The sequence below is a fragment of the Amphiura filiformis genome, chromosome 20 (genome assembly GCF_039555335.1).
Source record: "Amphiura filiformis chromosome 20, Afil_fr2py, whole genome shotgun sequence".
Lineage (NCBI taxonomy): Eukaryota > Metazoa > Echinodermata > Ophiuroidea > Amphilepidida > Amphiuridae > Amphiura > Amphiura filiformis.
The window spans coordinates 58,999,728-59,013,490 of record NC_092647.1 but is presented as its reverse complement, the minus strand read 5'-3'; the positions used below and the strand labels follow the sequence as shown (position 1 = coordinate 59,013,490).

The 13,763-nt window shown below is 35.5% G+C and overlaps 1 protein-coding gene across 4 annotated transcripts in view; it reads left to right on the top strand.

Annotated features, from left to right (window-relative positions):
- LOC140142446 (FYVE and coiled-coil domain-containing protein 1-like) overlaps positions 1 to 13,763 on the top strand; it is a 55,597-nt gene that overhangs the window by 23,002 nt on the left and 18,832 nt on the right. For 3 of the 4 annotated variants that reach the window (XM_072164425.1, XM_072164424.1, XM_072164427.1), the window contains exons 8-13: positions 394 to 888; positions 1,775 to 1,915; positions 3,766 to 3,837; positions 6,582 to 6,629; positions 7,899 to 8,017; positions 8,844 to 8,931. In XM_072164425.1, coding sequence (XP_072020526.1) covers positions 394 to 888; positions 1,775 to 1,915; positions 3,766 to 3,837; positions 6,582 to 6,629; positions 7,899 to 8,017; positions 8,844 to 8,931 — 963 coding nt within the window. The remainder of the gene's footprint in view (positions 1 to 393; positions 889 to 1,774; positions 1,916 to 3,765; positions 3,838 to 6,581; positions 6,630 to 7,898; positions 8,018 to 8,843; positions 8,932 to 13,763) is intronic. The other variant, XM_072164426.1, reaches the window with a different exon arrangement.

Sequence of the window (13,763 nt, the reverse complement as noted above, 5' to 3'; positions counted from 1 at the left end):
GCTCATTGAACATGCTGCTTCCAGTGTGTGATTGGTTGCGGTGTTTTTGTTTGTCGTCTGTAAAATCTTTCAACTAATTTCCAAACATTTCAGATCAGCGGCTGGAAAGTTCTGTTGTTTCAAACGGTGGTTTCTACATTGCATGCATGGAAGCTTATCACCAACAAACCTGAAACAAATTATTCCAGTGGCTTGTATATTGGAAACAAATATATTTATCACAATGGCCACAATACAGTTATGGTGGCACCCGGCCTCAAAGTACTTTATTTTATTTTGGTTCTACTTTTGAAAAGCAAATTGCTCCTGTATTTTAACTTTCGGTTTCAATTTCTTCACACGGTAATATACAATATTTGTGCATCTCTAAATATTTCACATTTTCTGCTCCAGGCAAATCAAGAAAAGCAGAGACTTGATGATGAGCACAAAGAGATGTCAGAAGAGCATAAAGCTATGAGGGAACAATTAGAAATGGCTCTCAAGGAGAAGAACGAAACCAAAGAGGTCAACCAACACTTGAATGCCGAAATTGCATCGGTTAACGAGCAGATAGAAACTGCTCAAGAAGAGCGCAAAGAAATCGCTAACAAATTAGAACAGATCAGCGATGAAACTACATCGCAACTCACCGACAAAGCTACCAAGATTTCAGAACTGGAAGCAGAGCTGGAGCAAACTGTTAAGGTCAAAGGTGAATTGGAGTCAAAGGTCGGTGAGATTCAAGAGATGCTTGATGCAAAGACAAGTAGTTATGAGGAGTTGGAAGAGAAATTGAAGGAAGTTGAGGAACAGCTTGGAAGCATGCAGTGTGTTATGGAGCAGGAGGTATCAGCGCTCAAGTTTCAGTTGAGTTCTGAAGCTATGCAGTTTCAGGAAAAACTACAGGTGAGATATAGTGATATACTTGTATTATCTTGACCAGTGGCATAGCCAAAGGGGACAGGGGAGCTTTTGCCCCACCCCATTGCAGCCAGTATGTATGAATATTGAATTGTGATTTTGTTTTGGGTGACAGCAGGTACAAGTAGCAAATTTTTGGGATGTTTGATGCATTTGGGTAAAACAAATTTTAATATCAAAAATGTCAATGAATTGCCTTGAAAATGAGCCTCATTTAAAAATTGATGAAAAGATTGAATGAATGCATATGTGATGTGATCAAGCAAAATCAGTGGAAAGTCTGATATATTGATTTTCAGATATAGCCAAACAAAGACAAAATTTCTTTTGTTGCATATTGTTTTGGAAACACTTCAACTGTATATATCTTTGGAACGTTCAATTGAAATGTTCAATTTCAATGGGGTTTTCTGCAAAATGTACCTTTGCAAATGCTTTATAAAGTCATGTAAAAACATTGAAAATTGAATATGCCCGACTTCAGACTGATTTTGCTTGATCACTCCACATATGACAAAACATCTCTCTTGTCTTTTGTGACCAATACGATGCATTGGTGTCCTGCATATTGATGCACGGTGATGTATTTAAAAATATTTTTTTTGGAATAGGCAGCAACCCCCCTCATGACCCACGGTTTGGAACTGCTGGATTATTTGTTTGGTTATCAAAAATTTTCTTCACCTAACAGAATTTGAGAGATGCTCAGATAATTGGTGGATGTTGTAATCTAGGTCTGCGCTTTGGCTGCAACCAGCCTAGTTGATGCCATCTGATTCTAATGATTCATAAGTGGCAGGGAAATTACAGCACTCTGGAAAAGTATGCTATATAACTTATCCGAAATTTATTTATTTTATTATTAATAAAGGTGTACAAACACCAAGAAGGTGAACTTGAGAAGCTGAGAGAAAAGTGCCAGGAACAGGACCAACTCATTGAGAGTCAACAGATGGAGGAGAATCAATTAAAAGAACAATTGGAAACAATGAGGGATGACTCCGCCAAACAAGTGAGTGCAAAGTGCTGTTGAGATTTCTTCAACATATTATGCTCCCAGGAGGTTTATGGAATAATTGCCATGAACAGTTGCTTTGGAATATATTTAACATGTGGGAGGGGTGGGGTTACAGAACAAAATTGCTCCCTGGGATTCAGAAAATTGGGCTAGGTGAAGGTCAAAAATGGAGAATTTTCCAGTTGTTTTTACATCACTTGGAATTATTGGGTAGGTGAGGGCTGAAGGGTATTTGAGCCCCTGTACCTAAATTATTGGGAGGGGGGTGAACACCGAAATAGTTCCTGGTTCTGAAACCTGTGATGAATACACCACTTAAAGGAGGATTTCGTGATCCTAGCATCCTCTTTTTATGACAATTTTCAGTAGATATCCACGAAAAAAGCTTATTTCCAAAATTTCAGTTGATTCCGATTTTGCGTTTGCGAGTTATGCATGATTATGTGTATTACACTGCTCCATAGACAATGTGTTCTAATTTCGTTCTGGTGCACCAGAACGAAATTCAAATTTCACGATATCTTGGCTGTACGAATTAATCTGCAAGAAATATTTGGTACATAAACATTATGTAGCCAGAGGTATCCAGTGGTGTAAAAATCTCAACTTTTTTTTTGGAAAAGTGGGGGATGAGGCTGTGGATCACTTAAATGCCCTTTAAAGCCATATTATAACATTTCTGTGAAAATAGATTAATATTTATTTTGTATAAAATGTTAGCTTTTACTGTCAAATATGTCCCCTTTTAATTTTGAGCCGAACAAGTGAGATAAAGCAAAGAAAATTGGAATTTACTACTAGCGCCAACGCATGTTACTCCCGCGGTTGTAAATAATACGGTACGATCCTCTAATGTGTATTTGTGTATGAGTCCTGTACGTATTGTGTTATGTGTTATGAACATCACATACGTGTTCGACTAATATTTCCATCATAATAATAAAACAACGGTTCCTGCATTTTATTCAAAATCTCGGATTTTGACAAAACTGCAGCACCTACATTGTAAAGTCTTGATTTTTGCATAGTATCTTTGTTTACTAAAGTACATTACAATCTTGTAAAAACCAGAATTTAAAAAAATTTTGAGGGCGTTCTCCTCAGCAAATGTTATAATATGGCTTTAAGTCAATGTTAGCACACTACTAGCTATCAAGGATTAAATATTCAGTGTGAAATCACTATAGATTGAATTAGTGTTAGGATTGGGTGCATCAGTGTATGGTAGGTCATTGTCAGATCAATTTCTTTCTCATTTGAAAACCAAGTTGCTGTTGTGACTGGTTTGTAGTCTTATGCACAATACATTATGATTTAGCAGATCTTGTCTTGCATTTTGAAAATCATGTATTCCGTTTTATTTTTTGTTTTTGGAGATTTTTGAATTTTAGCACAAATTTTGTTTTATGATGACTCTATACACACACACTTCAAAAGTTACAAGTTTGAGAAAAGTCAATTTGTCACCAGTGGTCATATGTATACTATTATATCTAAATATAATATGGACATTTGTGAACTTCAGTATTGTTTTCCCTTTGTGCACTTGCATAATTATTTTAGCACATACATCAGTGTACCAGGATTAAAATTACTTTCTTGACAAGAACTGTTTTATGTGATTGGATGCACAGTACTTTGGTGTACAATGCACCTCTCTTAAACAAATTTTGGGCATGTTTCACAAAGACTTACAATTGATCGTAGGTTAAATCCTTGGATGTATTATGGTTTTAGATGTGAAGATCAATTGTAAGATTTTGTGAAATAGACCCCAGATGTGACTAACATTTTTAAGTTGAGCACACATTTTTATTTGCTACCCACAATGCATTGCATTTTAGATAACCGATGTGCAGAATAAGACTGTTGCTAAGGAGAAGGATTTCAATCTCCTCCAAGATAGTCTAGCTGAGGTAATGTATAGCACTTTTAACAGTCTAGGGAAAACTTTAGATTACTTACACAGCCAGACTCTTCCTTACAGGGTACCTTTTAAGTTAGAGTCCCACATCTATGTATCTTGGGGGTACCATACATACATACATATAAGAATTTATATTGCGTTTTATCAGAAAATACCAAAGCGCATTACAAGAGACTTAAGCTACAATAGACTTACACATGCAAATGGTTTACAACTGCATGGAGTACCTGTGCAGTTGTGGCAGTATTTTGAATTCACTTGTTTGGTAATGGATAATGGAAAAAGGGTTACTGCTTCATGTAAGTATACACAAAATTAGGGCTATGGTTAGATTAGGGTTAGGGTTAGGGTTTATGATTAGGGTTATATCACACAAAACACTAGCATGACATTGGTGGTCTGTAAAGGAACGAGTGTGGCTGTTCAAGCCTTTTTTTGTTAATGTTTATACTAATATTTGTTTTATTAAAGGTGTTAATATTTGGTAAGAATTCCTATAAATTTTTTTGAAGAGTTTTTGTTTCCCCTTGCTCACCTGTTTTGTGAAATTGAAAGTTGTGTTCAACACATTGGGCTATTCCATTTAAAATCCACACTCCCCCTGTGGAAGATTTTGGAAATATCTTCCACAGGGGGAGTATGAATTTCAGATAGAATGAGCACATTAGGCAGCTCCATTTGAATTTCATACACCCTCTGTTCAGTAAAGATTGAGCCTGAATCTTCCCCTGAGGGAGGGTGAGTTTCAAATGGAGCTGCTAATATGTTCATTCCATTTGAAATTCATACTCCCCCTGTGGAAGATATTTCCAAAATCTTCCACAGTGGTAGTGTGGATTTTAAATGGAATGGCCCATTTTATGATTTAACCATATTATGTTGAGTTGTCAGTTATTTTGATGTGTTAATATAATGTTATTATTAAGATATTATGTATGATCCATATCCACAGAATTGCAAAGAGTATTCAGAAATCAGTCAACTTATAAAGTTTTTCCATGTAACCGAAAGCAATCATTGGGTCGTTGTTAGTTATGTTCTTTATCCTCCTGGATTAAAATCATGAGAGATAATTGCATCAAGTATATTTCTTATAAGCTATTGTTTAAAGATGCTATCAGAGATTAGCTAAATAAGAAAATTTGTGTAAAAAATAATCAAAAATCAAATGAATTGGTCAATATTGGAGTAGTATGCATGCTTGTATTGTAGCTTCACACAATTTAATGATGCTGTTTTGTTCCCTTTTGCCAATTTTTTCATATGACTTTTTAAATTTTTAATTTTATTAACTTTCACTTCAGGGGGTACTACACCCCTGCCCAATTTTGTGCCTATTTTTGCATTTTTCTCAAAAAATTATAGCGCATTATAGTAAGATATGTATATTATAGGGGCAAGGACTACAACTACTGCACTGGAAATTTAATTTCAGCACAGACAACAGTTGTGGAGTCACAGTCAAAAATGAGGGAAAACCAATATTTGATCAATAAATCAATAACTACTTGCTTTGAGTTGCTGACTTTTCAGTACAGTAGTTGTAATCCTTGCCCCTATAATATACATATCTTACTTGTCACCGATGTGCTATAAGTTTTGAGAAAAATGCAAAAATAGGCACAAAATTGGCCAGGGGTGTAGTGCCCCCTTAACACCACAAAATGTAAAAATTTGTATGACTTTGTGGTGATGACTGATTTCATAATGCTGATTGCAAGATAGCTGGTTTACTTTGAACATAGGATTGCTGTACATAATGCATTTTGCTTTTCATTCTCTCCTCAAGTAGTTAGATTGATAGTTTTGTGTTACCTGTTTTTAGATTTTTAGTTTCTTCATCTGGCCACTGTTGATCTCTGTGTGTAAGCTATATTTTGGTCAAGGCACAATATGCATTATGCCTACGTGTGTCTTGACATGACAGAAGAGAGAGAGAGAGGGAGCGATAGGAGGGAGAAAGGGAGGGGAGGGATAAGGTGGGGAGAAGGAGAGAGAGACTTCTGTAAAGTACAATGATCTTATGTACCTATTGAAAATTAGTACTTGGGTTGCTAAGTCGGTCATTTCCCGGTATTAAAATTATGGGAAAAAATACAAATGGGAATTCCATGCTTTAACATTTTAATAAAACAGTGTATCTGAAGTCAAAATCATCATAATCCTAAACCGAAAGGTTCAGAAGGTAATTTTATTCAGACATTTGATGGAATTTGTTGTGCATTAACATTGAAAGGGTGCATAGACAGTAATAATGTAGTGAAGGGTGCTAATTATGTCCAATATTTTGTTTATCCTTTTAAAATAACATTTGTAAAAAGAGTAGACTATATGTTGTATTCTGGAAGAGGTTCATTTGGATAGTTCAATGTTCAATTTGTAGCTAAGTTCTATAAAACATATCCATGTACAAAGTACTTGCATTCTATGGAGACTTGACATTTCGAAATTCTTCTTGTCTGGTTCAGAGTACTGTGTACATGGATATGTTTTTATAGAACTTAGCTATAAATTGTATGTTGTATTCAATTTTTAAAACAACTCATTCAGTCAAAGTGGGTTTTTTTGTAACCTTTTTATTTCCACCTGAAAAAAAGTTTAGATTCAACAAACAAATAGATTTATGCAGTTTAAGAATAATGCACAACATTACTAGATGCCACCGCCACTTCTTAATGCAGGTTTGTATTTATGGCATCAATTTGATGAAATATTGTCATGTTTTTGTTGTAGATGACCAAAATGCTTGAGGAACAAAAAGTGGCCAACTTGAACCTTGAGGTATGATCATACACTAATAAAAGAAAAGGAAGAAAGAAAACAAAAGATAAATATTATAGACACACACTAACGCATGTAATTATGTATGCTTCCAGATTCCTATTGTGGTTGCCTGCACAGGTATACTGTCACCAAGGTACTTGGCAGGTACTGTACCGTACCAGGGGTGTACCAGTGTACATAGTATTACCAGTGCAGTACCACTTCTGGTGGGTCCTGTAAAGTAGCAGCATTGGTACTGTGTAGGTACTCTGTATGCATGGTACTTGGCGATGGCCAAGTACTTTGGCGATGGTGTACATGTTCAGGCAGTAGGAATCTTGTGGTGTACTTGTAGCGACATAGCATAGGATTGTCCCTTCCCATAATGCCTTATGCCAGGGTCTCTGTAAACCAGCACATTTAAATGTATTGTAATTGTGACAAATCTTGACAATTATTTTGACGGGAGGTTTGCGGTAATGGTTGCAATATGCATAAATGACTTCAATGTTCCATGATCAATGGCCCTACTATTGAGCAACATGTATGAAGGTTGCATGCGATTTAATGCATTTTTAGCAATGCATCATGCGAAGGGATGATTGTCTGCTGTGTTGTAGGGATTATATATATTGTTGTTGTAGTGCATGATTCATAACACTTAGATAGATGTTTGTAATGCATGCGCCTCTAAACACCAAGTTTAAATCTTACAAAGCAAAGAATGAATACTTCATTTTGAATTGCTTTTTTTTTTTTTTTTTAAATTGATACGATTTGTATTTAGCTAAGGCAATAACTTTAGGTTGCACTAACATTCTAGCTATATTATTATACTCGGCTGTGGCACCGGGGGCAAAATGAAATGAGGTTATTAAAAATCTACCTAAAATGTTGCCCCAAATGGTGGGGTATTTTGACAATTTTTTGTCCTGACCGGGAGGAACACACTTATGCCCTTGTGGTACGTCACTAATCATACTTTGCACCAGATGTTAAGTTAAGCTCTTACTTTTCTAGTATATGCTGTCAAAAGATTTAATTTCAAGATCTGAAAGACACAGGATTGAGGAACAAAAAATGTAAATTCTGAAGATTTCAAGACTTGTCCTGTATGGTCCTGATGTTGATGATATGATTTTGTGAAGTTGTGATATCAGCCAAATTTAATGAAGGATCTACAAATTAAGTGGTATGATAGAGTAACAAAGGCTCAGAATATATGTACATCAAATCAGCAAATAATTAACTTTACACATATATTTTGTTTTATTACTCTATTTTTAGGAGGAGATTCATTCCTTGAAATCTGATGTAGAAGATAGAGAAGTGCATCTGAGGGAGCAGTTGTCACTAGCGGAGACAGATAACCTGGAACTCAAGAAAAATCTGGTTAAACTTGTCAAGTAGGTGGAAATATTTTGTGTTTTATTTAGAAATAAGATCTCAAAGTGTATGTTTTGGTTTTGAATATTGAATTCCAAATTCTCTTTCATAAAATATAATCTTTCAAAGGATTACTTGGATTAAATTTCTGTTTTGCTAAAAAAATTACGAGGTTTTATCTTCATGCTTTTCATTGTCAATTTCAGAACTTCAAAATCTATAAGCTCGCTAAAATATTTGTACCTCACTCCCCCATCATTATTACATGTAACTTCATCTCCCCCACTTTTCTGGAAAAAAAAAAAGTTGAGATTTTTAATACTATGGGAAACCTCTGGCTACATAATGTTTGTATGCAAAACATTTCTTGGAGATTCATTCACTTAGCAAACATATCATCAAATGTGTATTATGTTCTGTTAACAGAACAAAATCAACACACTGACCATTGGAACCAATGTAAGACACATAATCATGCATAATGCAAAATCAATTGAAATTTTGGAAATCTTTTTTGTGGATATCTCTTGATTCCATAAAAATTTGAATCCTTTCAAATACAAAACTGATCAAACAACCAAACAAAATTATTCATACTAAAGTACATCAGAGACTCACCCTGTTTGCAAATTCTTGGTTATATATTAATAAATATGTATCACTTATTTAGAGAGAAATTGGACTCAGTAGTGTACACACACTCAGAGATGTTGATGCATCCAATGCACTAGCTCTGTAGGGGGAGTGCATTGGACTAATAAATATTAATACTGTTTGAATGTTTGTACCAGAATCAAACAAATAAACTGTTCCTGTAACAATTTTTTATTTAAATGATATTTTTAGGGAGAAAGACACGCTATGGCAATGGACAGATAAACTTGAACACCAGAGAAAACTGAAGGCATCAGAGAGATGGCTGGAAGATAAAGAGGTATGTAGAGGCCTGGGCAGGAATAAGATTCATCATCATTGTCTGTGTCTAGATGATGATGGGGATAAACAATGATGGTAATGTGATGATGATGGTGATGATAAGGATAATGAACCGAGTGCAATGCATTCGTCAAGATAATCGCACGCGCCGTGGAGTTATTGCATTTAGCTTGAGAGCCGATAGGCTCGAAAGCTAAATGCAATAACTCCATGGCAAGTGCAATTATCTTGACGAATGCATTTGCACGAGTACATTATCCGTCATACACTTTGAGTGTAGGCCTATTAAAACAATAGGCAATATTAATTGCTGCATTCATTATATTAGTTTTAATATTAGGAAAATATCTTACATTTTAAAAACACCGTCAGGACATTGACCAGCTACGTAGCATTTAACTGGTAAAGAAAATCAATCCCTGTAATCAATGGTATCGATTATGCCATACGTCATACTTAGGTAACTTATTCACGCATGGTTTAATTGACTTGACTTTATGTTGTGATCATTTAATATCGTGGTTTCAACACAGAGAGCACTGAACCAGTTGGAAACGATCGATTTAGATGTCAGACTAGTACTACGGTGAATATCAACTGGACTTTATAGCTCTATAATTTGAACTACTTATATTAAAACACACGACATTGGGATTTAACAATTTGTTCAGTATTATCATAGGCCTTCAAACACATGTGTTTAAAGGCCTATGGTATTATAAAGCATGATCATGATATTATGCGCTAGTGTGTGTTTCCCGGGCCCGGCTATGTTATTTTAGATATAGGCCTGCATGTATTTCATTTGTAAAATGCTGAATATTTTGCAATGGTGTCATCTTGTATAATTATGATCCACCTGTTTTTGGCCCTTTTTTTTTATTAGAAGCTCGATTATTCTCATTTGATGTTTGATTTATTTGAGGTCATTAATCATAATTTATGACAATGATATTTGCAAGGGTGCAACTCTACTAGTCTTATTACAAGACTGCCCTATCCCAACCCTAAACCCTAATCCTAAACTCCGTGAACGAGGACTGGACTCAAGTCTAGCGAGTTGCACCTTATTCGGTAATTGTACACTATTATAGAACACCGCTTGTAACTATACCATTTTAACACCACAGAATGTATATTCGTACTTTTTGTTGGTATATATATCGAACAGACAATTATATAGTTATGTGATCTCTGTGTCTAAAGCGCCACCTAACTCTACTTTATGGTTATGTGAAAGTAGTATTTCTAGTATTTGAGCGTGCACGTATTATCTAGAATCTATTGTTTAGCGTGCAGGTTTTAGATAATGCATTGTTTAGCGTGCAGGTTTATATAATTTGGGCTGTGAAGGGTAGTTCGCGAAAATAATGCACGGGAGAAGAATACATAACGATGAATAGAAACGGGCACTAGAAGTGTATACAATGATAATGATGATGACAATACCATGATGGTGTTGATAATCTTAAGATGATGATGTAAATGTTGATGATAGGATAAATGATGAGGGTAATGTGATGAAGATGATGATAGTGATGATGACGATGACAATGGTGTTGGCCACAAGGACGACAACAATTACAATGAGATGATGATGGTGATGAAGTGAAGATGATGATATTAATGATGGTGACAGTAATTATGATGGTGATGATATTGGTGATGATGAGAGTAATGATGATCCTGGTGATGTTGATGTTGTCAGTGATGCTGGGGATGATGATGATGATAAGGAGGATAGGGTAAATAGGCCTATTCTCGGTCACTTAAGAAACAACCCGCTCTATTTCTTGTGTAAATAATTATAAAAGTTAGCTATATGGGAACGTGCATTCCCCACAACATCCGGTTTAACATACCCTGCATGACATCTTCCATTGAACTTGTATTGAAGTACAAGGTAAAAGGTCAAAGTTGACGACAACGCCTATTCTCGGTCACTAAACTCCTATTCTCGGTCACCGTATAGTTTTTCTATACCTATTCTCGGTCATTCTCTTTGGAAGCCTGGTTGATCGGTATGATGCGGTTTTGATAACTTAAACGCGTAATAAAAATACGTGTGCAGTGTTCTCAGATATATTGACATGGACCGATCCTTTCAAAACGGTTTATTGGCAAAAATTTTCGTACCATCCGATCGGGGTCCGAGGCGGTCATATTTTGTGGGAGCGACAGCGGAATGCGGTGGCACGCCCGACGCGTCAGTGACTTTCTTGTCGGCAGCTACCGCCGTCGGCGCACCTGTAGGCTAACTTGACGCGTATGATGGTTAAATTAATGAAAGAGAATAATGACAGAACAAGTCCGGGGAACAGGTAATATGATTGATGTAGGCCTAGCTTTAAAAAGATTGAAGGACTAACCTAGATATATTATTCAATTTGACGACCCTAAATCCTAAAAGAGCGGTATCGTGGTAGTCGAGTGATCGATTCGCAGCGCTTTATTAATTATTATTAGGCACAATCATGGTGACCCAAGTCTGCATGCGCGCAGGGCTGTCTACTTCTTGGCCGACTAAAAAATTGTTTAAGTAGGTGGTTGTGGGCCTATAATAACTTAGGAACATTTTTTTAAACCAAATGTATCTTTTCTCCCCCTTAAACTACTTTTTAAAACAAAATTGCTATTGCAATACCGGATACCGCGCCGTCCAATGCCACATGTTAATATTCAGATTTTTCTTTTTCACTTTATTCTTTGGACGATCCGTATGATTTTACCTCGGCGTGATGCGTGAGAGTTGACATTGCTTAGGGGCTGTGCATAATTATGAGCCTTGTGGGAGGGTAAGGGGGGTGGCAAGCCAGAAATAATTAATTCAAGACAAGCGACTCCCGAACAGGGGTGATTTGTATGTCCCCTACCCCTTAATATTGTCACATTTATACGATGTTAATGAATAATTTACATTTTCGTACATTTTATGTCTATCTACCTGACAACTAACGGTTTAATTGCTTTTAAAATATTACTAGAAAGTTAGAACTATCAATTAGCTACATATTGTTACCAAAATGAATTAATTTTCATCAATAAAACTTGAGTTTTGGTGATTTGAATGTCCCCTATACCTTAATATTGTCATATTTTACGCTGCTATACATGAAAAATTTATATTGTTTAACATTTTATGTCTATCCAGCAAAGAATTAATGGTTATTTTGCTTCAAAAGATTACAACAACCAAATAGCTATATATTGATGCCAAAATGAATAAATTATAATGAATAAATGTCAAGTTATGTTGGTTTGTACGCCCCCTACCCCTTAATATTGTCATATTTTACGCTGTTACACATTGGAAAATTAACATTTTCTCACATTTTATGTCTATCTGATGGTTTTTCTGTTAAAAATAATACTGGAAAGTTAGAACAATAAATTAGCTACATGTTGATACCAAAATGAATTCATTATTATGAGTAAAGGTTGAGTTATGGTGGTTTTTATTTCCCCTAACCCTTAATAATACCATATTTGACATGGTTATACATGGAAAATTAACCTTTTCTTACATTTTATGTCTATCTACCTGACAATTAATGTTTGCTTTGCTTTAAAATAATACTAAACCGTTTGAACAACCAATTAGCTACATTTTAATTCCAAAATGAATTCATTATCACGAGTTGAAGTTGAGTTATGATGGTTTACATTTCCCCTACCCCTTAATATTGTTACACACGCTGCTACATGTGGAAAAGTACTATTTTTTACATTTTCAGACTATTTTCCTGACAAGCAGTGGTTGATCTCACCCCGCACCTATAAATATCAAAATATTACATGAATGGTAACTTACGAAACAAATTTTGTTAATAGAACTTATATAGTTCAGCCGAGTGACATATCAAGACACATGAAACACCCCAACCCCGAACCCTATACACACCCCACACCTAACCCCACATACCCACCCCCACCTACCCAAAACCCACACAACCGTGGCACAAACCAACATGCAAACAAACATGCACATATATAAATCTTTGAACCAGAACATCAATGTTTGCCTAGATATGCTTGATATTAAAAACAAAATTAAAAAATGGAAACTTAATATTGAAAATAGAAATTGGTACAATAGTAAAATTTGAAGCCTGTGTCACAAAAACACCCACCCTACATATTGTTGTGAAAAATCTGATGATTTTCTCTTAGTGTATGGACTGGCTACTTCCAATCATGATCTAATGAATCCTATGTTTGCTTTCAAATAATACTAGGAAGTTAGAACAATCAATTAGCTACATATTCATACCAAAATAAATTCATTATTATGAGTAAAGGTTGAGATATGGGAATTTATATCTCCCCTACCCCCTTAATTTTGTCCTATTTTCGTGATTTTATGTGATTATACGTCCATATATAAAATGACCTGTAAAAAATGTGATACCACAATTTGAAACCACTACCTACCTATAGCCGTAGGGGTGAACGAACTCCTTATTTAGGGCCCCTGTGTGATCTTGCTCCTGGACTAAACCATTTTAAGAATATATCACAATAGCGCTAAATATAATCCCTCTAGGAGAATTCAAAAATAGCATAATTGCGCTAATAACGCGCTATAGAGCCTAAACCATTTACAGAATAGCACAATAGCGCTAACAGCACACTGCCTAAACCATTTTAAGAACAGCACAATGTCGCTAATAACACACTATAAGGCCTAAACCATTTTAAGAATATCACAATGCCGCTATCAGCATCCCTCCAAGTGTAGGCCTACTAGAATTCAAAAATAACATAATTGCGATAATAACGCGCTATAGGTCTCCAAGACCCTCAAACCATTTCCAAAGCACAATAGCACTA